Source organism: Melanostigma gelatinosum (assembly GCF_949748355.1).
Source record: "Melanostigma gelatinosum genome assembly, chromosome: 9".
NCBI lineage: Eukaryota > Metazoa > Chordata > Actinopteri > Perciformes > Zoarcidae > Melanostigma > Melanostigma gelatinosum.
In genome coordinates, this window is record NC_136642.1 from 9,525,175 (window position 1) to 9,551,706 (window position 26,532).

Here is a 26,532-nt window from a genome sequence, read left to right on the forward strand (position 1 = left end):
TTGCAGTGAATCACGAGGGATATCTATGCTAAAGTTAAATAGCAATTCTAGCAATGCTTCAGACACTATGTTTTTCATTTTGGCATTGATGTAATGACTTTCCCATTTTTATCTTCAGGCATCATCTTCAGCCTCCTCCTCAAATTCACCCTCTTCCTCAGCAGTGGCATCCTGGTACTGCTGGTACTCCGACACCAGATCATTCATGTTGCTCTCTGCTTCAGTGAACTCCATCTCATCCATACCTTCGCCTGTGTACCAATGCAAGAAGGCCTTACGGCGGAACATGGCTGTAAACTGCTCTGAGATACGCTTGAACAGCTCCTGGATGGCTGTGCTGTTGCCAATGAAAGTGACGGCCATCTTGAGGCCACGGGGTGGAATGTCACAGACGGCGGTCTTCACGTTGTTGGGGATCCATTCGACGAAGTAACTGCTGTTCTTGTTCTGGACGTTCAGCATCTGCTCGTCGACCTCCTTCATGGACATGCGCCCACGGAACACGGCGGCGACGGTCAGGTAGCGGCCGTGACGTGGGTCGCATGCAGCCATCATGTTCTTGGCATCGAACACCTGCTGGGTGAGCTCGGGAACTGTGAGGGCTCTGTACTGCTGGCTGCCTCTGCTGGTCAGGGGGGCGAAGCCAGGCATGAAGAAGTGCAAACGGGGGAAAGGCACCATGTTGACAGCCAGTTTGCGGAGATCAGCGTTGAGCTGACCGGGGAAACGCAGGCAGGTGGTGACCCCGCTCATGGTGGCGGACACAAGGTGGTTAAGGTCTCCGTAGGTGGGTGTGGTGAGTTTCAGAGTACGGAAGCAAATGTCATACAGGGCCTCATTGTCAATACAGTAGGTTTCATCTGTGTTTTCTACAAGCTGGTGGACTGAGAGGGTGGCATTGTAGGGCTCAACCACTGTGTCCGACACCTGAGGACAGAAAACACGCAGAATCGTTCTTCAGTCTCATGATCTTAGCGGAGAAAAACCCAAGGCAAGATATACTGAAATGAAAACCCCAAATTCTTATGCTCTATCACAAGAGTACATTACCTTGGGGGAGGGCACCACACTGAAGGTGTTCATGATACGGTCGGGGTACTCCTCGCGGATCTTGCTGATGAGCAGGGTTCCCATGCCGGACCCAGTTCCTCCACCAAGAGAGTGGGTGAGCTGGAAGCCCTGCAAGCAGTCACAGCTCTCTGACTCTTTGCGGACCACATCTAGGACTGCGTCCACCAACTCAGCTCCCTCTGTGTAGTGACCCTTGGCCCAGTTGTTTCCAGCACCGCTCTGACCTGGAGGAGAAGGAGGGATGTACAGGTGAGCCATTCTTCATAAAAAAAGGCTCAAGTCATTCAGCATCATGAGAAAATGGATTTATTTCACCCACCAAACACAAAATTGTCAGGTCTGAAGATCTGCCCAAAGGGTCCAGACCTCACAGAGTCCATGGTGCCAGGCTCCAAGTCCACCAGAATGGCCCGAGGGACATATTTGCCTCCTTCACGAGAGAGAGAGAGAGAGAGAGAGAGAGAGAGAGAGGGAGAGAGAGAGAAAACATACCAATTCAATGACACATTTTTAGATGTTACACAGAATATTTAACAAAATCCATGCTCGACAGCAGACAGTCTGTAACAACATGTCTTAAGTTGTAATTCAGAATGCAATAGCAAAGCTGAGCATGTGTTCACATAACATACTCCATAGATATTAACTGACCGGTGGCCTCATTGTAGTAGACACTGATCCTGTCCAGCTGCAGGTCACTGTCTCCGTTGTAAGTCCCTGTGGGATCGATGCCATGCTCATCGCTGATGACTTCCCAGAACTGCGGACACAAAATGGAAGGTATCACTTGACAGTTGCTTCCAAAGAAAGTACACACGTGCACATTAGCAATACGGTTTATTGGACCAGGGACTTTAAAAGAGGAAAACAGCAGTGGGTTTGCATTTTTGGATTCTGTTAAAAAAAACGACAGGATTTTTCTTCCTTTCACCAAGCCATATATTAACCCATTTAATACAATGCAGCTTCATATTTCCTGCTTTTTCCCCCCTACTATAAGTTACTGAGTGATGACTCAGCAGAATGCAGTTCTTTCACATGTAAAATGCAAAGGAGGGAGCACAAAGGGGCTACAGATCACTCCAGGAGCAACACTGCAAACAAACTCCATTTGCAGGCAGTCACACTGCTGGAGAGACTGCTTGTCTTCAAATCTGTATTCATGTCTTGTTCACTCTTTAAAGACCACACTCACACTGTGTGTGCATTAAATCCCATTAGTAGGCGGGACTGCTGCATGCAGCCAGACATTTGCTTGCTCGTCATTTTCTGCAAACAGCAGCAGTGGGAGGATTTAGAGTAATCTGGATAAGCGGGCTGTATTGCTGCTCAGTACTTAAGAGATTGGGAGTCAGCTGTAGTCTGAGTATCATGACATTTAAATAACCACGTAAAACAAAAATGACTAAGTGACCTTAATATGAGGGAGATCACAGCAGGGTAAAGAGAACAAAGAGTTGAAAAAGAACGACCAAAAAGACTGAGAAACTGACAAATATTTGACAGTGACACAGTTGGATATCAGTAAAGACTGAAAACATTCACAGTGAAAGAATGGGGACAATAAGCAGGAAGGCAATGCCACACCCTGACCTAATTCACCACAATGTAGCTCTTCAGCAATTATGTCAATCATATCCAGGACATCTGAGTCAATGAGTCCTGAAGGACTGGAAACAAATGTGGATCCTCACTGCCAGTAGTTATTTTAACAACATTGGACAATACAAAGACACAAGTTATGCCCCATGCTTTAGAAGGGGAGATGGATATACTGCAATAACTCCAATTGCATAAGTCTATATATTTACTGACCTTTACATTCTGTGGTGCAACTGCTATACAAATTCAATAAAAGTATAATGGTTATATGTTGTGTTTCTTTCTACTAGCCATTCTTCATGAGGCATATCAGTTATGAACCCAATGACTTCACCCACTGCGCATCAGCTGTTTCCTCCATTCCTCCCCCACCCTTCCCCTAATATGGTTAGGAGAGGAAAGAAACTGATTACACAGACAGGCCCTGCTTTACTGGACATGAAAAATCTCTGTAAGCCGAACATCACAACGATAACGACGTATCCTGTAATACATGGCCATTGTTAGTGTGGTCTCTAAACTCTATTTAAACAGGGCAAGATTCCTGTGTGTGTGTGTGTGTGTGCGTGTGTGTGTGTGTGTGTGTGTGTGTGTGTGTGTGTGTGTGTGTGTGTGTGTGTGTGTGTGTGCGTGTGTTTGAGAGATCCCATTCAAACATATGCTCCCTATATGTTGGGGCCAGACACACACGTACTTTAAAAGTCATCAGTAAAATCTTAAAATCAATTCTAAAACGAACAGGGAGCCAGTGGAGAGAAGCCAGGATTGGGGTGACGAGATGCTGCGTTCTGAACTAGTTGGAGGCGAGAGAGGGACTTTTGGTTGATGCCACTATATGTCGATATATATATATATATTTAGTAAAATAATTTAGTAAAATCAACAAATTAAAATAAACGACATCACATAAAAGCCAGTCTGTAAAAATGTGTTTTAAGAAGTGATTTGAAAGAGATTACTGATTCTGCGAGCCTCATCTCCTCAGGCAGCTCGTTCCAAAGCTGAGGGGCCCTGATGGAAAAGGCAAGGTTAGTTTTCAACCTCGACTTTGGATCAGACAGAAGGGCCCCACCTTAGGATCTTAGGCTGTGAGCTGGCTCATAGGGGGTTAACATTTCCTGATCAGTTGTAAAACAAAAGGAGGTAATAAGAGGATAATAACGGGCCATGAAGACATGTACTGTATAGCAGACTGCTATTGTTCCTGGGTGAGACTGGGTGATGTGAGGCAGACTGCAGGGCCCTATTAAGGAGACTATAGTGGCAAATGCATTCAAATTGAATACAAAATTGACAAAAGTAAGTATTTGAGAGTATTTTATTGCTAAAAGCTAAATTGCTATTTTAACGGAACAATTATTTCTCATCCAATTATCCATGCCACACCCTTTCCACCGCCCTCCTGCTTTCTCACCAGCTGAAGCAGCAGTCTGCATCTACAACCCGCAGGAATAAAATATAATCAATATGGCCATTTGGTGCTGCTATCCCAGCTCCCACTCATTGTCTGATATACCAGGCATATCTGTGTGTGCAAGACAAAGAACCCAGTGCTGAATGCTCTGACTGAGGGGCTCTGACAGGCGAAGAATAGACCCGGTTTTTTTCCTTTCTTTTCCCCAGACAATATCTTGAGGTCAGCTGAGTCCTCAGCTGTTGAGACGCAGACACGCCCAGTGTTGTGTGAACAAAAACCAGAAGAGACACAAGAGCCCCGTTAAACCGTGTGAGTAAGCACGGTCCTCTGCTCCACACACACCTATACCTGCTACCGCAGTGCTCCAGACAGAAAAGTGATGAAAAACAATTCAACAGTAATAAGTGATATTTTATGATTTGTGATGTGTTTAAATACATAACGCTATGTACTGTTTGGACAGAATGTTTTTTTATTCATGCACAATGAGACAAAAGGAGTCCTTTGTCTTCTTACACAGACAAACAATCAGGGACTTTAAAAAGATGAATGGGTGTGTCTTGCATCATGAGCCGGTGGATTCTTTTTTTGTTTGTTTTAACAGTGAGAGGAAACATTATGCTATAAAAGAATAAATACACTGTCGATAATTATGTGTTCTTACCTTGGCACCAATCTGGTTACCGCACTGTCCGGCCTGGATGTGAACGATTTCCCTCATAGCGGATGCAAAAGTTTTACAACGACCAGCAGAAAAGTCACTTCGCAGGGGGCGAGGAGCCGACCCAAGACTAATGTAGAAGCGCAGGACAATGCATTTATAGTGTTGGAGCGCTGCCAGAGCGAGGCTGGGGCAGGGGAGTGGGCGTGGCTAGACCCAGACCCCGGCTGATGCTGAACGCGGATTGGCTGAGAAGGCTGACCCGGAGGCGGGATGAGGAGAGGCGCTGCTGCAGATCTGGGTGTGGAAATAAGATATAGAGAGTGAACAGCATTTTAACAGCTGCTGTCCAGTAACAGCTGGTGACTGACATGTATTGCAGTTTTTTTCATTTCAGATTTCAAAGCTGAATAACCAATCAGCAGTTTTAAAATCACTCTTACTGTCACACTCCCTGCAGAGTAGACAGATGGCAGACATTTCAGTTTCAAACCAGGGACAAGATGGGGTCAGCCAGCTCAAGCCCCTCTCCTCAGGGTCCTTTGTCTCACCACAAGGCCCATTTAGTAGCTGTTCTGGAGTATTTGTTGTTGTTGTTTGTTATCATATTACATATCTTGTTGATTAAGAACGCTTTTGTCTGTCAAACTGTCAAATCAGAGCTTGAGGTCTCAGTCGGTCTGGAGTCATGTTACACTTCTTTTAAGGTCTGGGTAAGCACTGAATGTGAAAGCAAACCATGAAACTGTGTTGCGTTGCAGCTGCTTAATCGTCATGTCTGATGTGTATGTTTGTGTAATTGTTGTGGACTGTTATGTGAAACAGAGTATAGGCCACATCTTGTGATGCAGGACCCATTTCAGAAAGCAATGAAGTGAAATCAAATTAAATCTCCATCTGCAGTTGGAGTTTGACAAGTTGTCACGGAAATAAGATTTTCTTTTCTTTTTTTTGGGGCACTTCAAAGATTGTTCATCCATTACAGCCTAAAAGCTCAAGGTCATTTTTAGCATTGGAAAGAACAATTGAAAAAAAAACAATTTAACCTCAAGGTCCAAGCTGTTCTGTATCAATTTTGGGTCATTTTTAGCATTGGAAAGAACAATTGAAAAAAAAACAATTTAACCTCAAGGTCCAAGCTGTTCTGTATCAATTTTGGGGTTTTGGGATTTTGTGAGCTGACAGTGTTATAATAAAGTGTGTTGGTCATACATGTATGGAAGTGTATATTTATTAAGCAGCATAAAAGTTGCCCTTTACTCTTCCAGACCTCCCAGAGACAACGCTGTACTGTTAGAGTTAGATTGTTCCTGATACCAAAAAGCTATAATTCTCTTTGAAGAAAGTAAATCAAATATGCAGTAACAGGAACATTCGTTTCAATTTGTTAAGATAAGATACGAGAGAATTGCACAAGACAACATTACAACTTAATTACGATATAGACAAAAATAATAAAAATAATTTCAAAATAAGAACAGTATTCAAAGTGCTGTCCAGTGTACAAATACACACTAGCAGCATAACATCTAGCAAATGCACAAGGTGTAAACAAGTAGCAGTGTAAGAATAGAGTAATATATATATATATACTGTACATATGAGTGTGTGTGTGTGTGTGTGTGTGTGTGTGTGTGTGTGTATATGTGTGTGTGTGTGTATGGTGACAGCTTTGGGTAAGATGCTGTTTTTCAGTCTTATGCATATTGTCCTGTAACTCATGAGAGAGAGAGGAGAAGTAACGTCACTCCTCCTCGACTCAACAAGCTGAAGAAAAAGGAGAAGGACAAATCTTTGCTCTATGTAACCTCACACCAGCGGCAAAGAGTCGGGGCTCGAAAGGTTGAAAGGTCGAAAGGTCTGATCAGAGTGGACAGGATGGGTGAGCCAGGTCCCTGCAGCTCCCATCAGGAACAAATCCAGAATCCTCCATGTTTATGGTATAATCAGATTGGAGTTAGTGGATTACAGAGTTATGAACTAATCTCTGCTGCAGGATGATTTTTATTCGCATGAAATAGTGTAGTTCTGAATTTATTTTAGAAGCGGTCATAGTCCTACCACTGAGTCTAATTGTAATGCAAGGCTCCATTGTGATTGTGCACATTAATACTATCATCTAAATACATGAGACATCAAACATATGTTGGTGTGCCCCTGTACTTCAGACATTATTCCAGTACATTCATCAATCATGCAGAGGAGTACGGTTGAGATACAGTGGTGATGGGCTGACTATGAACATGTTTTGTGTTTTTCTAGGTGAACATTGATGTGATTGTTTAAAATGTCATCTCAGACAGTTGATGTATGGGCAATTACTTTTAATATCACGACCTAAACCTAATAATTGTTTATAATATGTGTTTCAGACTGTGTTCTGTTTGGTGTGTACTCTGTCTGCTAAATCTTCCATTTTAACTTCCTTTAATGCACAATTAAGCAGTGGAATTTATTATGATGTAGATTCAGGCAACGTCACAAACCTCACTGTGATAGCTGGCAACTGAAGGTCCACGAAAATCAACATTTTTAAACCATCTCAAAATTAAATTATGTGTGTATCCCTGAGGTCCAAGTTTAAGGTGACTACTACTAAGGTAACTACAACATATTGATAGGTGTTTGTGATTTTTATTTTCGCCCTTTTCATTTACAGTTGGGGCAGAATACTATAACACTTTTGGATTGTATGCAGATCAGTGCAAAACCATCCCTAACCATATATAGTTATATATAGTTGAATTTAAAAACTAATGAAAGTGTACAAAAAACAATTTAAGCATCATAAAAGTAGACTTTATGGCAGAGCAGTTGCATTACAGACAGATAGACTGAGATGGATAGATAGATAGATAACGTGAGATAGATAGATAGATAGATAGATAGATAGATAGATAGATAGATAGATAGATAGATAGATAGATAGATAGATAGATAGATAGATAGATAGAGTGCAGTTATCATGATCAACCACTAGGTGGCGACTGACGGAGGGCGTTCGTGTCGTGAGGATGGGCGTGGTCACTGCACCCTTCCCCCTCTTCTCACAGACATTTTTGCCATTCCAGTTGACGGGAAAACGGCGAAGTAGCTGACCGTTGCAACACCAAACTGACCTCAAGTTACTCTTTAAAAAAAGGATTTACTTCTGTATCGACCGGATATCGGTAAGTTACACGGAGTGATCAGTTCGATGTGTCACATCATGCGGTGAATACTATAGCTAGATGCGTGGGATAGCTAAACGCTGGACTGGTTTCCACAGGCGTACGTTGGTGACGTTATCGGCCCACACCCGACTCCGCTCTCTTTTTTTATCAGCTAGCTAACGTTAGCATGCGAACTAGCCGTCTTTGCAGACCGTTATTCGGTTCTACATTCGTTGTACTAACGTATATGTGCGACATCATTTTTTACGAGGAGCGATGCGTTTTGTTCTAATATGTGACAACACGTCGGTCTTTAAAGGCGACAGTCAAACCGAGCTGTCTGCGCTGTATGGGAGTTGTTATAGGGGGCGGGGCTTGTTCTCTGTGAAAATATAACGTTCGAAGCTTCATTGACATAAACATGTCAGCTGTGTTACCACCTCACTGTTTTTACACCTAAATAATCCATCAATTACGATACTACGGTATTAACAATATTAGGAATGTTAATATCAGTCAATATTGTATAGTGGTGCCATCAATTTAAATTGCATTTATTAAGGTTCAATACAGAAAATAGTGTTTAATACTGTCATAAAACCCTAATATTGTTTATGACCATTGAGCAGTGGCTCTCTACACATAAATATAAATATACTTAGATGTCCATCCTTTGACATGCTCTTGCTATAATGTCTTTGCTTCAAATCAGAAATCAAGATGTTTTACACGTGTGGACCCAATGAAGCCATGGTGGTGTCTGGTGAGATATTTTCTTTCATATCTTTTGCCTACATCTCATGATTATTTCTCTCACAATAAACACAGGATGGTATGAAAAGTTGAGTAATGAAATATTGAATGCTGATGTAATGTTACACATGTTCATAAGGCCACTGTACTGTGCGATGTGTCATAACAATCCTGTGATGAAATGAGTTTTGTTTACAGTGGAACGGAAAACTTGCGTCATGTGATTTAATCACCACATGTCTTGTGATGAGATGTTATTGAGCAACACTTAAAGTGGAGTAAACTAAGAATTTTCCAGCTTGCTGCAAAGTGTACTCTCAAGCTGTTGTGAATAAACAGCATTATATTGATATTGTCGTACTACTGGGTTTGCATGTTAAACTATGTCCTAGATCCAGTTACTCTATCAATAACCAGCTGTATGTTACTGAATGGTAGCGTATTGTTTATGTTATGTGTTCTCCCCTCCCTTCTTTGTCTGCAGGCTTTGGCCGGTCTCCTCCTCTAATGATTGCTGGAGGAAGAGTGTTTGTCTTCCCATGTATTCAGAAGATCCAGAGGTGATCCTTTATTTCAGGCTCCATTCCTCATAGCAGCTTGATTTTATGTACAGGTCAGCTAACAAGGGAAATGGATGTTGATAGGAGAGATGTGCTGGTATCTTTTCTGACTGCTGTATCCATTAGCTGTTGTTTTGTGGCTGACTTAATTCCCTCTGTCTCTTATGCTGTGCCTTTTCATTCTTGCTCTTTGTTATTATATCTCACCCTTTCCTTTTATTTTATGCCTTTTCCTCTCAGAATCGCCCTCAACACTCTGACTCTAAATGTGAAGAGTGACAGAGTCTACACCCGTCACGGGGTGCCTATCTCTGTCACCGGCATTGCACAGGTATGCTTTGGAAATACCGTACGGCTTTTATTGAATTGAGTCAAAACGATGGGTATGTTTCCACACGAAAAATTATATTTAGATATATGATGTTCATGAGTGGACGTGAACAAGTAACTGTCTGATTACATAAACAAATACAAAATACTGAAACACAAGCAAATTAAACATGTGCCAATATTTTGGCCAGAGGATTAGACTCATCGTACCGTTTATAAACACACAGCATGCATATTCAGTGCAGTTTAAAGGTTATTTACTGTTAGTAAACAAGGGAAAGGAAGATGACACTGTGCTGGATGGAGAGGGCCAATTGGACGTCCCCTTAGAGAAAGAATTTAGTGAGTCCGTGGCTATTTTTACAGGAAGTTGATTGTTTTTAAAAGTGCAAAATAGAAAGAAAAAACATCTGACTGTGGCATCGATAATGCCAGATTATAATTTCATGTCTGACCTGCTTCATCTTTTTTCACATTCTCTTCTCCTGTCTGTATGCAGGTGAAGATCCAGGGCCAGAACAAAGAGATGTTGGCCACTGCCTGCCAAATGTTTATGGGCAAGTCTGAGGCTGCGATTTCCACGATTGCTCTCGAAACACTGGAGGGACACCAGAGAGCCATCATTGCCCATTTGACTGTGGAGGTTGGTGTTCTGAGCGTGTCAAATGGATTTGCTTGACATTTTCCATCTTCAAAAGATTATGTTTATGACTCATCACTTACTTATACAATATAATCTTTCCCTGTGTACAGGAGATCTATCAGGACCGTAAGAAGTTCTCTGAGCAGGTCTTTAAAGTGGCCTCCTCTGACCTGGTCAACATGGGGATCGGTGTCGTCAGCTACACGCTCAAAGATGTTCATGATGATCAGGTACTTCCTGTCTGTTTTGGGTTCATTTTCTGCCAGGGCTAACGGCAAACATGTAATGATCAAAACACCACACACTGATTACTGGAGCAGCAGGAATCTTAAGTGTTGCTGTGAGCGCTGTGTTTTTTTATATGAAAGCTTTTAGCGTCACATGATTTACTCTGTTGCAGTAATAGACTTAAGTAATGATATTGACTCACTGTCTCTGAGACCTCTAGCTGCTCTTTACATTAGTGGTGAATTAGGTCTTCAGTGGTAACCACACCGTCTCTTGTTTTTTGTTTGCTGAATGCACTGCCATCCTTTTTAATGCTTGTCTCACAGCTGACCGTCCCTGTTTCCCTCACAGGACTACCTTCACTCTCTGGGCAAAGCCAGAACAGCTCAGGTGCAGAAGGATGCCAGGATTGGAGAGGCTCAGTACAAACGGGATTCTGTCATGAGGGTAAAATCTGCTTCTATGGACAAATCCGAAAATGAGAATAATCGTTAAGTTTGAAAAGAATCCCCCAAAATTCATCGGTTTTCTGTCCTGCTGCATGCTCTACACAGGAGGCCCACGCGATGCAGGAGAAGGTTTCAGCTCAGTACAAGAATGAGATCGAGATGGCAAAATCCCAGAGAGACTACGAGCTGAAGAAGGCCGCCTATGATGTCGAGGTCAACACGAAGAAGGCGGAGTCAGAAATGGCATATCAGCTTCAGGTACAGTTCATGAGCTGATGTTCTCGGGCCAATTGCTTTTAAGTTTGATATGTTTTTGTTGTGCTGGTGAAATGTTGTCTGTTGAGCCTGTGCACACCACATCTACACATCTTATTAGGCTGGCTGGTTGAGTTTGTACTAACAGGACCAATCCAGATTGTACATGGTTCTTGACTACTTTTCCATGATTGAAGTTTCAGTAGCGTATCAGTTTCTTTTTCCTCTTTCTTCCTTCGCCAGGTGGCCAAGACCAAGCAGCGCATTGAGGAGGAAAAAATGCAGATTCAGGTGGTGGAGCGCACCCAGCAGATTACCCTGCAGGAGCAGGAGATCACCCGTAAGGAGAAGGAGCTGGAGGCCAGAGTGAAGAAGCCGGCAGAAGCAGAGAAGTACCGACTGGAGAGACTGGCTGAGGCTCAGCGGTGAGTCCTGGAGCCACGATACTGTTGTCTTGTGTTCTGATGAGATCTATGAAACGTGCAAACATCAAGTGATGTGCATCCAACATCCGAACAGCACAGAGAAAGGACAAAATTCAATATAAAATCACTTAAGACAATTTAAACAATCCTCTCCTCCCTCCTGGCAGCCTGCAGCTCATCATGGAGGCCGAGGCAGAGGCCGAGAGCATCAAGGCGAGTCCTGCCGCATCTTTCCTATTTTTCTGAAAATACTCAATGCCATTTCCACTTCACCCCCCCCCCCCCTGTCTGTACTGTAGGCCTGTACATTTGTATTGTAATATTAACTCTGTACATTTCTGTGTGTCTGTATAGATGAAGGGCGACGCCGAGGCTTTTGCCACGGAGGCTAAGGGCCGCGCCGAGGCGGAGCAGATGACCAAGAAAGCAGAAGCCTTCCGGCAGTACAAAGACGGAGCCATGGTGGACATGCTGCTGGAGAAACTGCCACTGGTCAGTCTGACCGTCACGGATGAGTGAATAGATGATGATAATGATCTCTCTCCCCTCTTCTCTGCATTAATTCCTCTGTTGTTTCTCGTCCTGCAGATGGCAGAGGAGATCAGCAAGCCACTGTTGTCGGCTAAAAAGATCACGATGGTGTCCAGTGGTGGCTCAGAGGTGGGAGTGGCCAAACTCACTGGGGAGGTGCTAGATATCATGACCAGGCTGCCTGCCGCTGTGGAGAAACTCACCGGAGTCCGCATCTCCCAGGTAAGCTGGAGCACACGTGTGTGAAAGTCCGATGTGAGACTGGACGACTGCTGCAGCCGGTAATCGTCTCACGTTTCTCTCGTCGACTCTGCAGGTTGTAGGAGGGCCCGGCCTCGTGCATTAAGAAGAGCAAGAAGTAATCAGGAGAGGAGGTGTCCCCCACATTCAGACTAGGAGCTTCACGTCTCCTCCTTGTGCCTATAACCACTGCAGCACCGTAGTCTTGTCCGATCGTCTCTGTGCATGCGCTTCACTTTGTGTGTCTCTCGTTCCTCCTCCATCTAAACGTTCTCCGTCATGTTCCTGTTCTGAGCTGTTGTGCTTTCTGCTGTAGATGACAGCAAATGTAGCTGCAAGGGATAGGATTATTCATGAAGCTGTTACCAGGAGACAAAAACCCCAAAGTAGGACTTCCTCTCATTGCTGTTTTGTACTTTACCTTAAGTATGCAATCTGTTTTTTTTTTACTAAACCAACCAGCCTCATTCTTTCTGTATATGGACTTAATCAACCAACTGTCATTCTTTTTTGTTTTACTTTTTAATGTAGTAAATGTCTTTCAGTTAAACGGTGCTGAGCTCTTTATCTCAGCATCACCTCGTAGTTTTGTGTGCGGGCAAATTGGTGCTGGACCGAGCGTCACGTTCATTTGCTTCGTCCACTCGTTCATCTTAAAAAGAGAAAGTCGGGGGGTTGATAGTTAACTCCACTACTCTTTTGTAGAAACTAACTTAAGCCCAACATCATGTCAGTTTGATGGATTTTGTTTTGCGTTTCAGAATGGAGGGGAAGGAAGTGGTTGGTGGGAAGGAGCTACAGGGGTTTCCCGTTGAAAGAAATGAAAGTCTGTTGTGGTGGAAAAGAACCGATGTCAGTTGACTTCGCTGCAGCGTCTTCAGGAGTCTTTATTAGACACGAGTCAAGGAGAGCCATGCATGCTGCCTGCTGCTTTGCTTGCTGTCTCGAGTTTAAACTGACATATGGGAGATGGGCTGTTTTTTGTTATTTTATATAGTGTTTTCTATGCTGTGACTATTATAAAGTTCAACAGATGTTTAGCTCTTGCGTATTGGAAGGTGTTTAGTAACAGTTCAGCGTCTCTGATCAGGTGCTCTTGTTTTCAGACTGTTCGGCTGTCAAGCCGTATGCATTTTGTTATCGCCAAGTGCCTGGTTAATCCACAACCCTCAAGTCGAGTTTACTTCTTTACTTAAACCCATTATACTTTTTCTGTCAGGGAACTCCCCTCATATCCAACTGATCCTAAAGCCAAGGGACGGCCATAGATGAACACCAAATCAGTCTCCACTTGTTTCTTCTTGTGACTAATCTTTTACTCTTCATTAAACGTGCTGTTGCATGTGTACTTTAAGTTAACAAAATTACATAGCTTTGAAGTAGTGTACAAGATGTATCTGTAGTGAAATGTTCAAACAATAAAGTGATGGTTTAATCACTAGCCTGTTTGTTTATTGTATTTCTTGAGTTACTTCATTTAAGTTTTATTTAAGACCGCATGGAGCAGACTAGAGATATAGATCAACAGACTATGAATAAACTATAGTAAAATTAAGTTCTTCATCAAATGTGAAGATTTGCTGCTTTCCTGTTTTATATAATTGTAAATTGAATATATTTGTGTATTAGACTATTGGTCACCTTTAGGTCCTCAGAAAATATGGATGTAATTTTGTACTTTCTCATGTTTTATTGACCAAACAATCAATCGTCACAGCCCAAGAGCAATTCTTGAATTTCTTGAAAAGATTAATGTTTATTAAAACATCTACAAAAATAGACAGCGATGAATTACCATGGCATCAAGGTAGCAAGCGTTCTACGGATACAGAAGACCCCAAATGTTACAAAGAGTTTCCCATATATTAGTAAAGAAAATTACAATTCTGTCCTTAAAATATGTACATACTATGATGCTCAACCTCAAAGGACGAAATCAGACATCAAGGAGTGTCTAAGTACATAAAGTATATATAAAAATATGGGTTTGGTTGAACTACAGTATCAAAAATGACTCAAATGGCACAACCATTGACAATCAGTAAACATGTATTACTTGATAATCTTGATCACCTCGGCACTGATTTACAGTCAGTAAGGTAGATAGCATTGATTCTACCGCGGTCAGCTTAATGTATTAACGTGGGAAAATGCAGAGGTTGATGTTGACATTCACACTAAAGTCAGAACTCCCAGAATTCAGTTTGAGTAATACATTGACAGTGTGTTTGTAGAGCACAGTAATGCATTTGGATGAGCGGAGATTGAATATTCGATGAGTAGACGCGTCTCAACACATCGAACAAAAAGGTCGTCATAAAATGAGATGAATTGATGGTGCCATTCCATTTTGTTTTTTAAAAATAATATTTTACATCTCTTGGTTTGGCAATGCCTTGAAGAGAGAGGATTTAACAAGGAAGACAAGACCGTCCTGAATTTTGATCTCCATTGGTTAAACAACTGAAATCACTGCAGGTGAGATGCATGAGAATCCACATCGACAGGAATCATATCAGGCCCCTCGCAGAGAGGACTTCCATCATGGCCGGGGATATGCAAGTAGGATTTAAAGTGCAGCTGGTTGTGGAATTTTTCATTTGATCCTTTGTGTCTGGGTCGCAGCCAGATACAAAAGAAATGCCAAAAACACCTGAGCAGGCGCATCTGAAGACGCCCCGGCCTCTGCCCCAGATGGCAGTATTGTCTCTCTGCTTGGAAAAGCCCTTCCAGTTTGTGTGACACGTGTCGTCGGCAGCAGCAGACCCTCCTCTTCTGTGCCCGTTTCCTCAGGGTTTAGAAGTCCATTTGGCACAGCTCTTCTCTCTGTGGCTCAAAGATGGGGTTCAAAATGGCTTGGACTTTTTGACTACAATGGGGAGGGGGGGTGTCTGGTCCACATCATTTCACATTAGTCCACAATAACTTGGAAGTTACAGCTGTGGATGAGGGTCACCGTGTACGTTTTTGGGGTTAAGATAAGAGGATTGTCGAAGGGTCGACAAACATGGGGAGATCTGAAGTTATCAGTCAGCCATGTCTGAAAATCTTTTCATAGACTTTTGGTCAAATTATCATTTTTTTGTGCCTCAGATGGGCAAAAAGGGGCTGAAGCCGATTTTGATGAAAATGTGTGCATTAGGCTATACATACGATAAATACTAAGACAATCCCTGCATGTGCACTTTCATGTCCGAACACTAGGTGTGCTGTTCAGACAGGTTTGCGTGTCATGTGCACAGTCACCCGTTACCCTGCATGTAGCATTTATGATGGATACGCAAAAGTCATGACACAAAGTGTTCCTGTCCGAGCTTGCTATTGTCGTATTCGGAGAACTTTCCGTTTCCCGTGTCATTAACTCTACAGCACTTAGTCACCAGTAACACAAAGCCCCCTTGTAATAAAGTATCTGAGAGGAGAGAAAGTTCCTACGCAGACTGCACCCATCACCCGTGAAATGTAGCTCGGACTCTCACCGGTCCATCTAAAGCTGGGGTTAGTTTTGCCTTTGGGGTTGGGGGTCTGATGTGGAAATAAACCGAACCAGCGGTGTCTCAGCCCCATCCACCCAAAAAAGTACAAATATAAAAGCGCGCAACCCACTCTCCCCTCTCATCGGCCTCTGCTGTGCAGCACCTCCACCACACCTTCCCCACCGCAGCAAGGACGCAGAAACGAACGAGGCGTTTCCCCTCTTCAGCGTTGCCTTTCTCTTCCTTCTGTTGCTCTCGCTACACCATGTTCATGGCGTCCTCCGTAAGAAAGGAGTGGATGTCGGCGAAGGACGGGCGGAGCTTGCAGTCTCTGTTCCAGCAGCTCAACATGAGCTCGAAGAGACCCTGAGGACACACAGCCGGCCTGCTCAGATACACCTGCAAGAGAGAGGAAGGGAGGAAGGTGGTAGGAAGCGGGGACCATTTCATTCATGAGACTTTACAAATAATAAGAAAACACGTGATAAAGTCTACCAGTTTTCAACTCTGACAAATACCTAAATTAATCTTTATCATCACATTACTTTTTGGTCCAACACGGTTTGTCTCCTGCAGAAAAACATCTTTAATTGGGGCCACGGATATCATCAGTCAGTAGCAAGTACTACATTCTGAACACAAGGTGAAAACACCTCAGGAAATGAAGAACAGCTCCGTTATTGTCAGAATAAAACATCTGAGGGCTGGTACTCCAGACTCCGTGTTGTACCTGTCTGCCCTGGTCTCTGAAGAACTCCCCGGCGTTGTCAATGACTTGCTCGTCTGTGAGGTTGGAGTACGGCTGCTCCTGACAAACGCTCAGCATCTCCCACAGAGTGACCCCGAACGCCCACACATCGCTGGCCGTGGTGAACTTACCCTGTGAACACACAACCACACAGACAGACGTCTTCAACATCATAACCTCCATCAGTATCAAAAGTACTATCCGCATCATTATCATAGGAGGCCTAATTGTTCGTACGGGATGACACATTTACACATTTACTCAATTTATTTTACATACGAGTTCATCATCATTGAACTTTACATATTTTTACGGTTTCTTTTGCACTCATTTTTAAACTAAGCAGAATGTGTTTAACAAGTTTCCGCTGGATTCATGCGTCTGTGGATCCAAAGGTTGTATTTCCTGCTACACAAGGACACCGACGACCAAAGTTTACAGTAAACAAGCTCCAGTTTGTTGCAAACAAACCAGAAAAAGAGGGAAAAAAAGGGGGCGAAAATTCATTTGAGCTGATTTGTTGAACAGATTCCCTCTACAGTAGTTGGTATTTTACATAATGGAAATTATATTTAAAAAATGCTCACATGGATTTTGGTATAATTTATTTTTCTTACTCAAACTTAAACTCCTCGATTTAAAAAACTATATTGTTGTAATATGTTATTATAATTGATCCTGGTCAACAATGTGACACACAGTATTGCGATCATCACACACCATCAGATACACACACACACACACACACACACACACACACACACACAGTCCTGTCCTCTCACCATGAGTATACACTCCCAGGCCATCCAGCGTATTGGCAGCACAGCTCTGCCCTGGATCCTGTAGTAGTCTCCTGCATACAAGTTCCTGCTCATGCCAAAGTCGGCTATCTTGATGTGACGCTCACCGCCCCGATCCTCTCCGCTCTCACCCTTCTCACCCCCGACCAGACAGTTACGCGTGGCCAGATCCCGGTGCACAAAGTTGAGGGAGGAGAGGAACTTCATTCCTGACGCAATCTGGCTGGCCATGGAGATGAGGGCCGGGTAACTGGGGGGAAAAAGTTGACAGAGAGAGGGAATCACGAATAAATCAAAACTTTGACTCTGTGTTCATCTAAATCTGAGTGCATGTGTGATGTGTGTGTGCACATTTCTGGCTTACCTGATGGTCGGGGTGTTATGTGTAGGTCCCGTCTTGTCCAGAAGCACTCGGTGGGACAGATACTGGTTCAAGTCTCCACATTCCATGTACTCAGTGACCATACAGAGGGGATCACTGCTCACACACACTCCCAGCAGACGGATGATGTTCGGGTCCTTCAGGCGAGACAGGATCTTCACCTCTTTCAGGAAGTCGTTCCTACCAGGACAAGGAGGAACCAAGATGAAGGGATATCGCACAGGAAAGATAAAGAGTGAAACATGCGGATTTTTGGCCTCATGTAAAAAAAAAGAAATGGCTTGAATCAATAACCACATAAGCTCACATGAGATAGGAGCTTTATCTGCCCAGTGCTAAAAGAGCAGAGAGCCAAAGTAAGCACGCAGCTGGTGACGAGAGTCAGACATCCAGACAACCACAGAGGCCCAGGTATGTTTTTAACGAGAGCCAGAGGACCAAATCAGGGCTCAAATGTGAGAAAATATTAGAATCGCAGTCGACGGATGAAAAGAACCTCAGCCATGCTTCTGCTGAACAGCTCAGTAATTTCATGCATTTGATAATGAGGAATGGATAAGATGATATGGTATGTGAAGGCTGGCTCCACATTATTCTCTCCATCACCTGGAAAGTAATATTTCAGCAGAAAGCTAAAACTACAATTTTATTGAATGGGACATTCCTAAAAAACATATTTCTACTCGAGTTCTCAACGAAGTCAATCGATTTTCCTGCCACCGGCCACACATCCGAGGCACTCTGAATGAAAGTTAAAAAGGCATTATTAATTCATGGACGTTGACGTGTTTCAACCTAACAAGTCAGGGTATGAAGCGTGACATGGACATTTTAAGACTCAGTGGGTCATGAGACACTGCAGGTCAGTTCTTTTCAAGATAAGCCTTGGAAGGTGGAATGAAGACGCGTGAACCACAATGTGTGTAATGTTACACACCTGGCGTTCTTGGAGGCGTCCGGGCGCAGGATCTTCACTGCCACCAGAAGAGGGCGACCTTTTCTCACATTGAAGGGGAACTCCAAGTTGGTAAGGTCCTGAGGGTTCTCGATTTCACACAGGTGAACCTTTGACCAAACAAATACTGACATTAGTAAAAGCACAACCACCCCTCCCTCCACACACACACACAAAACCATTTTCGGGTCATTCCTCACCTCTCCAAACTGTCCCTCTCCCAGCTTCTCCTTGAAGATGAGATATTGGCGCGGCAGCTCCGGCAGCGGGGTGGTGTCGGCCCCGGGGCTCGAGGAGGTCAAGGCGGGCACGGCGTAGGTGTTGTTACCGCTGACACCCTGCAGGCTCACGATGTCCGCCTCGGCGTAATGAGGAACGCTGGGAGGCAGTGGGGGAGAAACGGGGGGAGACAGGGAGGGGTACGGAGGAGAGCCAGGGTAGGGAGGGGGCTCCTCCTGAGTTGGGGGGAAACCCTTCTCCATGTCCATGTCCAAACCACAGGCTGAAGGGAGGAGGACGAGACAGACAGGGTGGATTAAGTGAAGAGACTTGAAGAGCTGTGTGATTAAAAACAGCTTTGTGTTGATTGAAGACGAGTTGTTAGTGAGAGAATCGCATGCCATCACAAACTGGTTATAAAAGGGATAGTTTGGATTTGAGGGAATTTCATGAACAAAAAACCTCTTTGTACAACACTTTTTAGAAACATCTTCATATGGTTCTGTGCAGAAATCATAAGCTTTAAAATAAAGCAACCTAAAACAATAAAACACAAGATAATAAAAATACATACAGAGATGGATAACACCTTTGGTGAATTGCCTATTATTACTATTTTTCCTGCTTAATTCCTGAACGTCTTTTTGATCACACAGCTGGTACTCTAATTACGAAAAACACAACTGTGATGGATGAATCTTTCTGGGATACTGTAGAAATCTGTTCTACTTTCTTTAAACTAAATAAGAATCTACTGCTGTACTTGCACATACGATTTCAAGTTTTGATTGAACAAAAAGGTGCAACAACCTAACAAAACACGATCAGCTCCAACGAGGCTCTGACAGCGCACATAAGTCAAAGACTTGTGAGGCGTGTGGCTGAATACCAACTTGTTACAACCTTTTTAAAATGATAATGCAGACAGCCACGACTGGGAATACTGCGTCGCAATATAGCAGATACGATTGATGCTGTACACATAAAGATGTTCTACAAAAATTGTTGATGCCTAAGTACACAACCCGTAACATGTACAGTGATGTAATCTCTTTTAAGTAGGGCCTTTTGTTATTCCACAGAGTCACACAGTGGTGCTCTGAGGTAAATGCTGACTTAAGGTAAATTAAACACTTGTCGTGTGACATCAGTGAAGACCAAACCGATGAACCAAACAGCCAGACATCAACAGAGCCACGCCGGCTAAACAAAAAGGCGTCTGTGAGCTTGTACTTCTCTGGGTACGTTTGGAAATTAGTACAGTTCCCCCAAATATCAAACTATCCCTTCAAACAAAGTTATTTGGAGTGGTGAGTGAACGAGAGTGACTAATTGTGTGAGTAACAGGAAGGACGATGATGGTCGTGCACATGCGAAAAGAGACGTCGTCATCGTCGCTATCGTATCCCAGAAGCATCTCTGTGTGAGAGCACTTCTAAAGCCCCCGCCCTGAAAGGTAGGTAGGTGGAGAGGAAGGGGGCCTGACTGTGTCAGCCTAGTCTGAGGTCTCTTACCCTGGGGCACATTGAGGCTCTTTTCCTGAGCGGTGCTGGGGACGACTAGGGGTCTGGAGCCATGTCTGTGATCTGAGGCTGGGTTGTTTAACAGCAAGGCTGGGAGAGCACACACACACACACGCATATAACCAAAAACACACAAAAACGTACGGGACGAGGTGCACGCAGGAGTCATGATATGGATCGTACGACGTGGCACAAAACACACACAACGAAACACAATGACACCCGTTAGCATGGCACTGTTAGCATGTTCATGACAACACGAGAGAAGGAGGAGGGGTTGCACTGAACGCGTGGAGCACGGAGCAGATGAGCGAAGCAAGAACAGGCAAAGTTAACACAACTCGAGCAAACATAACAAGAAACAGTGGATGGAATAATGTTTCTGTTTCTCATGTTATTTCAAACTCACACAGGCGCCTCGTAAAGACGGCACGCAGACCTCCAGTGGTGCAAAGCAAGCTACGGAATGCTTTTCTCTCTCTTTACTCCTCTTTTTCTCCTCCCTCTTTTCTTTTTCTCCCCTTTTCTCAGAACAATGGCTCTTTTGTGCTTCCCTCTGCGCCGCGCATCTTTATGGAGGCACTCCTCCTCTCGGGGTGTTTGGTTTGATTTACTTGTGTTTGGTGTGGTGAAACACATTGTAGGACCATTGTGTCTTGATATGCGTGCCACATTTTCTCTCCTGTTGCTTCCCCATTGCACACGAGTTTGCTCATTGATAGGATCAACACATGAAAAGCACGCAGACGACGAAGTCTTCACAAGCCACAAACATATTTGTGGAAATTTCAATAATGTACAAAGTTGTTCGACATTTTCCGCCGACTCCTTGCTAATTGTGTGCGACTACAGATCAATCTCTGTCCACATGTATTTAGCATGCGGACTGTTTCACCGCATGTCGGCATGTTCTACTCAATGTGATTTCTCTGGACTAAACCACTCGGCTCCAACAGGAACAACAGACCCCGTCATATCCATCAATGGACTCCATAACTGTGTGCGCACATGTGTGCGTTTGAAACCAACCTGTGCCGTCTCTGGGATCCCTTGGCCGGAGCAGAGCGCTGGGCTCTTGATACTCTCCTTCTCCCTCTCGGTCATGGTCGCGGTCGTCGGGGAAAGTGTGGATGCGCTGGTAGCGGCTCGAGTAGCTGTGCGTGTTGTTGATGACCACGTTGTCCAAGGGGACCGACAGGTGAACCCGCAGCTCGTCACTGGACAGACTACCCTGGGCCTGGGAGGGCGGAAGATTCACAGGTAATGCAGGAAATACAAGCTGCAGGTCTACTACAACAGTCCAGCAATAAACCCTGTTCATGCCCAGAGGGGTGTTGAGTCCACTTCATCTACCATCATGTCCAAGCCGTACACATTTACGAGGGTAGGCTACATATTATCACCTACACCTCTCAATAAAACACAAAACTACCTCTCAACACCTCTTTTTTCCTGACTGAACATTACAATTGGCTGTTGTTTTGGACTGCATCAGTTGTATCTACCTGTATCTAATCAGAGTGTGGATGTAACATTTTAATTCCTAAAGCAGATGGTGATCAAACTGTGGAAACGGCCTCTAATCTTGAACAATTCACATCCAGATGGCGATCCAGTGGTGCGCTGCCAAAAGACCGGCAGTTGTTATCTTAGCCCGTTATCAATCATTTCCATCTGGTTTAAAGACACAGCCTAATCACACAGGAATACATGCTCTCACTTAGGGTTATTTATTCTGTGGAAAGTAGTTACAATGAAAGCTGTTAGCAGAAAGATCTATGGATTATCCAAAATAACCATCACATTGTTTCTGGAAAAGCTATCACATTCAGATCTTTGAGCAACAAACATTTATTTGACCTCTTTTCTACTTGGGTGGTAACAGATGTCTCATGAGACAGATGGTCCAGAAGTTTCCCTACTAGAACCAAGACTCCTCCAGCTACATCCATACATTATCTGTCACTGCTTATCCTTCACTGGGTCACGGGGGAGCTGGAGCTGATCCCAGCTGACAATCGCAGGGCTGACATACACAGACAACCATTCACGCTCACATTCACACCTACGGGCAAGGAACGTACGCACTGTTGAGAGAACGTGGCCGTATCGACTCAGACCCGAGCGATCGGATCTCAAACCTGCACTTATAAATCACACGAGACGCATGTTACTGCGAGGTCTGAACAAGGTCTTTGAGTCAACAGTTAACCTAACCTGCTTGTTTTCGGACTGTGGGAGGAAGCCGGACAACCCGAAGAGAACCCAGGCTAACACGGGGAGAACTCCACACAGAAGGGCCCGAGCCAACCAGCGGGTTCGAGCCCAGTAACCCTCTTTGCTGCGAGGCAACAGTGCTACTGCAGCACTAGTTGCAGCCAAATCACAAACTGCTTTTGCATGTTGACTCACCTTGCCCAGTATCTTTTTCCAGTACTGCCTCCACAGAATGACAGCTATCACAGCCAGCAGCAGAAGGATGATGCCCACCAGGCAGCCGATCAGAATAGCTGTATTACTGCTGTCATCCTTGGCTACAGGAAGTCCCGCCCTTGGAGTGTTGGCACCAAATTCTGCATCTTGAGGAAAAAACACGGTGGGAAATGTTAGGTTTTTGTATGCGTACGAGCTTGATTGACTGCAACCTGGTGTTATTCGGAGGTTCTGATGGGATGTGTGTCGATCACTGTGCGTTAACATGCTGGCATGAGTTAATGCACAGTTCAGCCCGTGAGCATTAGCTCTTTCAGTGCAGTCGCGCACACCAACGTGGTTTCATCAGGTTCATGAAACATCTGATGGGGATCGTCTGTGTTTGCATGCATCCATTACGCCTGCAGAGCTTCTCACCGCCCCCTGCTTTGAGAACAGAATGTGAACTCTGCTTTGCTTCAGCTTCGGAGTTAAATATGAATCACAATGATCCAGTTATTTGCTCTCTCCCTTGAAGGTCAAATGTGGCATGCTATTTGAATGAAGGATGGAACTGAAGTCTTAAAACAACTTTCACAGAATAAGTGACAGTTTGTAATGGATTGCTCAGCTAAGGCTGAGTGTCCATGTCACGCTTTTTTTCTGGCAGAAAAAGTGCTGGCAGGGCGGAGGGGCTTCATCCACAGTGACGTCACCAGTGGCTTTCTGAAAAGTTCAGAGATTTTCAACTACAAGTGGAGAAAATTGAGTGAAATTGGGGTGCACTCTGACAACAGACGCTTGGCGTAGCGGTTTTTTCTCTAGGCGGAAATATGCGGCCGCATATGCCCTCTGCTCATTGGGGAAATCATTCTAAAAAAAAAACGCTACATGGACACTCGGCTTAAGAAAAGACCAAAAAACTGGCACACAAAACATGATGCTTTCATGTGCATACACAAATACACACCTGCAAGCACACACTCGTACAAGCCACCACGTTGTCTTAACAGAAAACAACCGCTTTCTCTCTCTCCCAGTCAGTTTAACAGCATGCGGGTAATAAATAAACCCAAACAAAGCCGTTCAACCAGAGCCAGTAACGAGGACAAAGCAGCATACACGCCACAGAAAACCATTTCCAGTTGTCTTTAAAAAGCCTGTTATTGTTTAGCTGTGTAGAACAGCGCCAGTTTCCCGAAAAAAAAATGAAAACATGCAGTTTTGCAGAGACCGCAGGAAGCAAAGTTGTTATTGTACATAAATATGATGTACATTAGCTGTGTTAGTGTTTTTCCTACAGCTGTATATCTTCAAACTCAGGGGACAGAGTCCAGTGCCAAAGCCTGTCCCTGCAACCCCTCCTCCGTTATACACTGCACCGAGCAGTGGGACAGTTGTAAGATGCTGGAGGAGGGCCAGAGCGGATGGAGTTAGATGAACCGTCCCTCGGTTCATCTGCTCTGTCGATTTCATTTCATTGTTTTTTTGCTCTCTCACCTGACAGCGTCCAGTTACCAGTGGTGTCCATCATGAAGGAGGTGTTGGTGGGGGGTTCTGGAGGAGCGAGGGATGGACAAAGGAGGAATGTGTGAGAAGAGAGGTGGTGAAGACTCAGAAGAGGGTGATGAGGAGCGGAAGGATTTTTTTGGGCTTTTCATCCATGTAAATCAAAATCACTCAAAGTTCACACAGACTTTTTAAAAGCCAGACTGAGACGATTCAAATCTCAAGAATTTTAACTTGAAACATTTGACCTTTAACATTAAACCAGATTTCTCCAGCCCTTTAACTACAATGAAATCTATAAGACAAGCATCCGGCGTTGACTCCGGTCCAGCAAATGTCCGGCTCAAAGCCAAAGGATTTCAGAGCTTGTGATAAAGAGGGCGGCTCGTCAGACATGGGCCTCCTTTGGCACTGCCTGCCTTTTGTCTCTGCTTTAGACACACGGCTTCGACACACTGCCGACATGCTCACACTCATCATAACGGCAGCGAAAGAGACGGGCACAGAGGCTAGAGGTGAAGAGGGAGAGATCAGGGGAATTAGAGAGGCAGGAGAGAGCAGAAATTACAGGTGAAGCAGGATGGTGGGTGGAAAGGAAGATAGTACCGGTAAATACAAGGAGATGTGGAAGTGGAGAGCAGGGGGGGATAAAAGACGAATAGGAGGAAGAGCAGGACTCACCAGATGGGCCGGCAGTGATGTTGGAGGAGCTGTGGCTGGACGTGGGAGAGGAGGAAGTGAGGTTGACAGGCGGAGGAGAGGAAGTGGTGGCAGGAATCTCAGGAAGATTAGGAAATGAATCCTTCTCTGTTGCATCCTCCTCGAATGGCTCTGGGTAAAGAGAAAGAGAAGAAGAGCGTAATGAAAACGAATCATGTTTTATATGACGTGACTAATCGGAAGGATTTTGTGTTGACAAACAGTTACCGTGGCGACCCTAAATTTACTGGCCAGCCAACCATGGCAATAACAACATCAGCTGTCCCATATAAGAAGATTAGGCTGCGAGGTTTAGTGGCAGTAGCCGACATGCCCGATCACTGCTGGGTCAATTCATTTTAGCTACCTGAGTACGGCGTGATTACGGAGCACTTTGCTGATTCTTATCACGCTCAAACTGACCGATTAGTCACAGCGATCTCAGCTGGAGAGCAGCAGAGGAGTCCTCTATCTGACTTCCAATCAGATACGCCAAAATCCTGTCTTTACTGAAGATATCAAAAACCCCCTTTGTGTTTGCTGCGTGGGTCTGTTCCAGTCCGTAAGCAGGACGACAGTGAAGATAACAGACGGAAGGAAAAGAGTTTTTAAATTCAGGAGGGAATAAAGAATAACGGATACCCTTTAAAATGTTTTTTGTAAAGGACATCAGCATTATTTTTTACGATACCTTAAATCAATAAAAAAAAAACAGCACGTGTGATTTTGTCACAGAAACAAATCTCGCTCACATCGGTTCTCACTTGACTTTTACTTTGAGCATTTCAAGAATGCCGACTGGACGTACACCCATTGTAACAATGCTTTTCAGTTATCTCCTTTCCTGTTGCGGCCGTCTATATTTAGCTATTGTTTGGGCAAAGTCCAATCTCTGCTGGACCTCCAACACAGTGCTGGACATGGAATATGTGTGGCAAAGAAAAGCAAAGCCAGACAAAAGAAAACTGCCTGTCAGAGCCACAGAAACTGGTTTCCTACCAGAGAGGAAGGATATCTCGCTGATGAGGAGCCAGCGGTCAGCGAAGTAGAATTTGCAGCGGAGGATCTGAGCCGGCCGGCCGCCCAGTGGGAGGGAGATGGGTCGTGAGGAGGGGTCTTTGAGATCCTCAAGGGGCACCAGCAGAGTGAGTTCAGGGGACCAGGGCTGGAGGATGCCAGGCTTGAAAAGACACTCTACCTTGCTGAAGACTCTCACACCCTGAGTGTGGCGGTTGTTACTGTGCACCTAGAGGAGGGAGGCAAGAGAGGGTAATAGAAAGAGAGATGAAGAGATAAAAGAGGTCGTCCTTTAACTATCCAAACGCCTGATTTAGCTCAACCCTCATGCGTTATTCATTCATTATTCGCAGAGAGGCACATAGAGAATCAGTTAACACGCAAAATGAATGACACATTCTCATCCTGGGAGGAGGGGCAAGGAAAGGATGCAGGAGAAGAAAGTGTGTGACAGAAGGCCGATTGGAGGGGAGCG

The 26,532-nt window shown here is 44.4% G+C and overlaps 3 protein-coding genes across 5 annotated transcripts in view; 1 reads left to right on the top strand and 2 right to left on the bottom strand.

Annotated features, from left to right (window-relative positions):
• Window positions 1-4,869, bottom strand: tubb5 (tubulin, beta 5). The gene is made up of 5 exons (XM_079275266.1): window positions 4,755-4,869; window positions 1,723-1,831; window positions 1,391-1,501; window positions 1,051-1,295; window positions 1-927 (listed from the first exon to the last, which is right to left on the bottom strand). The coding sequence occupies exons 1-5, from the start codon at window positions 4,809-4,811 to the stop codon at window positions 115-117; spliced, it is 1,335 nt and encodes a 444-aa protein (XP_079131392.1). The 5' UTR covers window positions 4,812-4,869; the 3' UTR covers window positions 1-114.
• A 2,922-nt stretch (window positions 4,870-7,791) lies between these two features.
• Window positions 7,792-13,758, top strand: flot1b (flotillin 1b). The gene is made up of 13 exons (XM_079275390.1): window positions 7,792-7,921; window positions 8,616-8,666; window positions 9,141-9,216; window positions 9,457-9,547; window positions 10,046-10,189; window positions 10,300-10,419; window positions 10,769-10,864; window positions 10,972-11,124; window positions 11,365-11,546; window positions 11,714-11,759; window positions 11,901-12,038; window positions 12,135-12,299; window positions 12,394-13,758. Exons 2-13 carry the CDS (start codon window positions 8,624-8,626, stop codon window positions 12,421-12,423), a joined length of 1,284 nt encoding a protein of 427 aa, XP_079131516.1. The 5' UTR covers window positions 7,792-7,921; window positions 8,616-8,623; the 3' UTR covers window positions 12,424-13,758.
• Window positions 13,759-14,032: 274 nt separating this feature from the next.
• The window catches only part of ddr1 (discoidin domain receptor tyrosine kinase 1), a 34,646-nt gene continuing 22,146 nt past the window's right edge, over window positions 14,033-26,532 (bottom strand). For 2 of the 3 annotated variants that reach the window (XM_079275181.1, XM_079275182.1), the window contains exons 9-20: window positions 26,040-26,286; window positions 25,023-25,172; window positions 24,333-24,389; window positions 22,833-22,999; window positions 21,450-21,657; window positions 20,412-20,510; window positions 18,879-19,180; window positions 18,661-18,788; window positions 17,706-17,903; window positions 17,324-17,591; window positions 16,524-16,673; window positions 14,033-16,192 (exon numbers count right to left, since the gene is read on the bottom strand). In XM_079275181.1, coding sequence (XP_079131307.1) covers window positions 16,052-16,192; window positions 16,524-16,673; window positions 17,324-17,591; window positions 17,706-17,903; window positions 18,661-18,788; window positions 18,879-19,180; window positions 20,412-20,510; window positions 21,450-21,657; window positions 22,833-22,999; window positions 24,333-24,389; window positions 25,023-25,172; window positions 26,040-26,286 — 2,115 coding nt within the window. In that variant the 3' untranslated portion in view covers window positions 14,033-16,051. The remainder of the gene's footprint in view (window positions 16,193-16,523; window positions 16,674-17,323; window positions 17,592-17,705; window positions 17,904-18,660; window positions 18,789-18,878; window positions 19,181-20,411; window positions 20,511-21,449; window positions 21,658-22,832; window positions 23,000-24,332; window positions 24,390-25,022; window positions 25,173-26,039; window positions 26,287-26,532) is intronic. The other variant, XM_079275183.1, reaches the window with a different exon arrangement.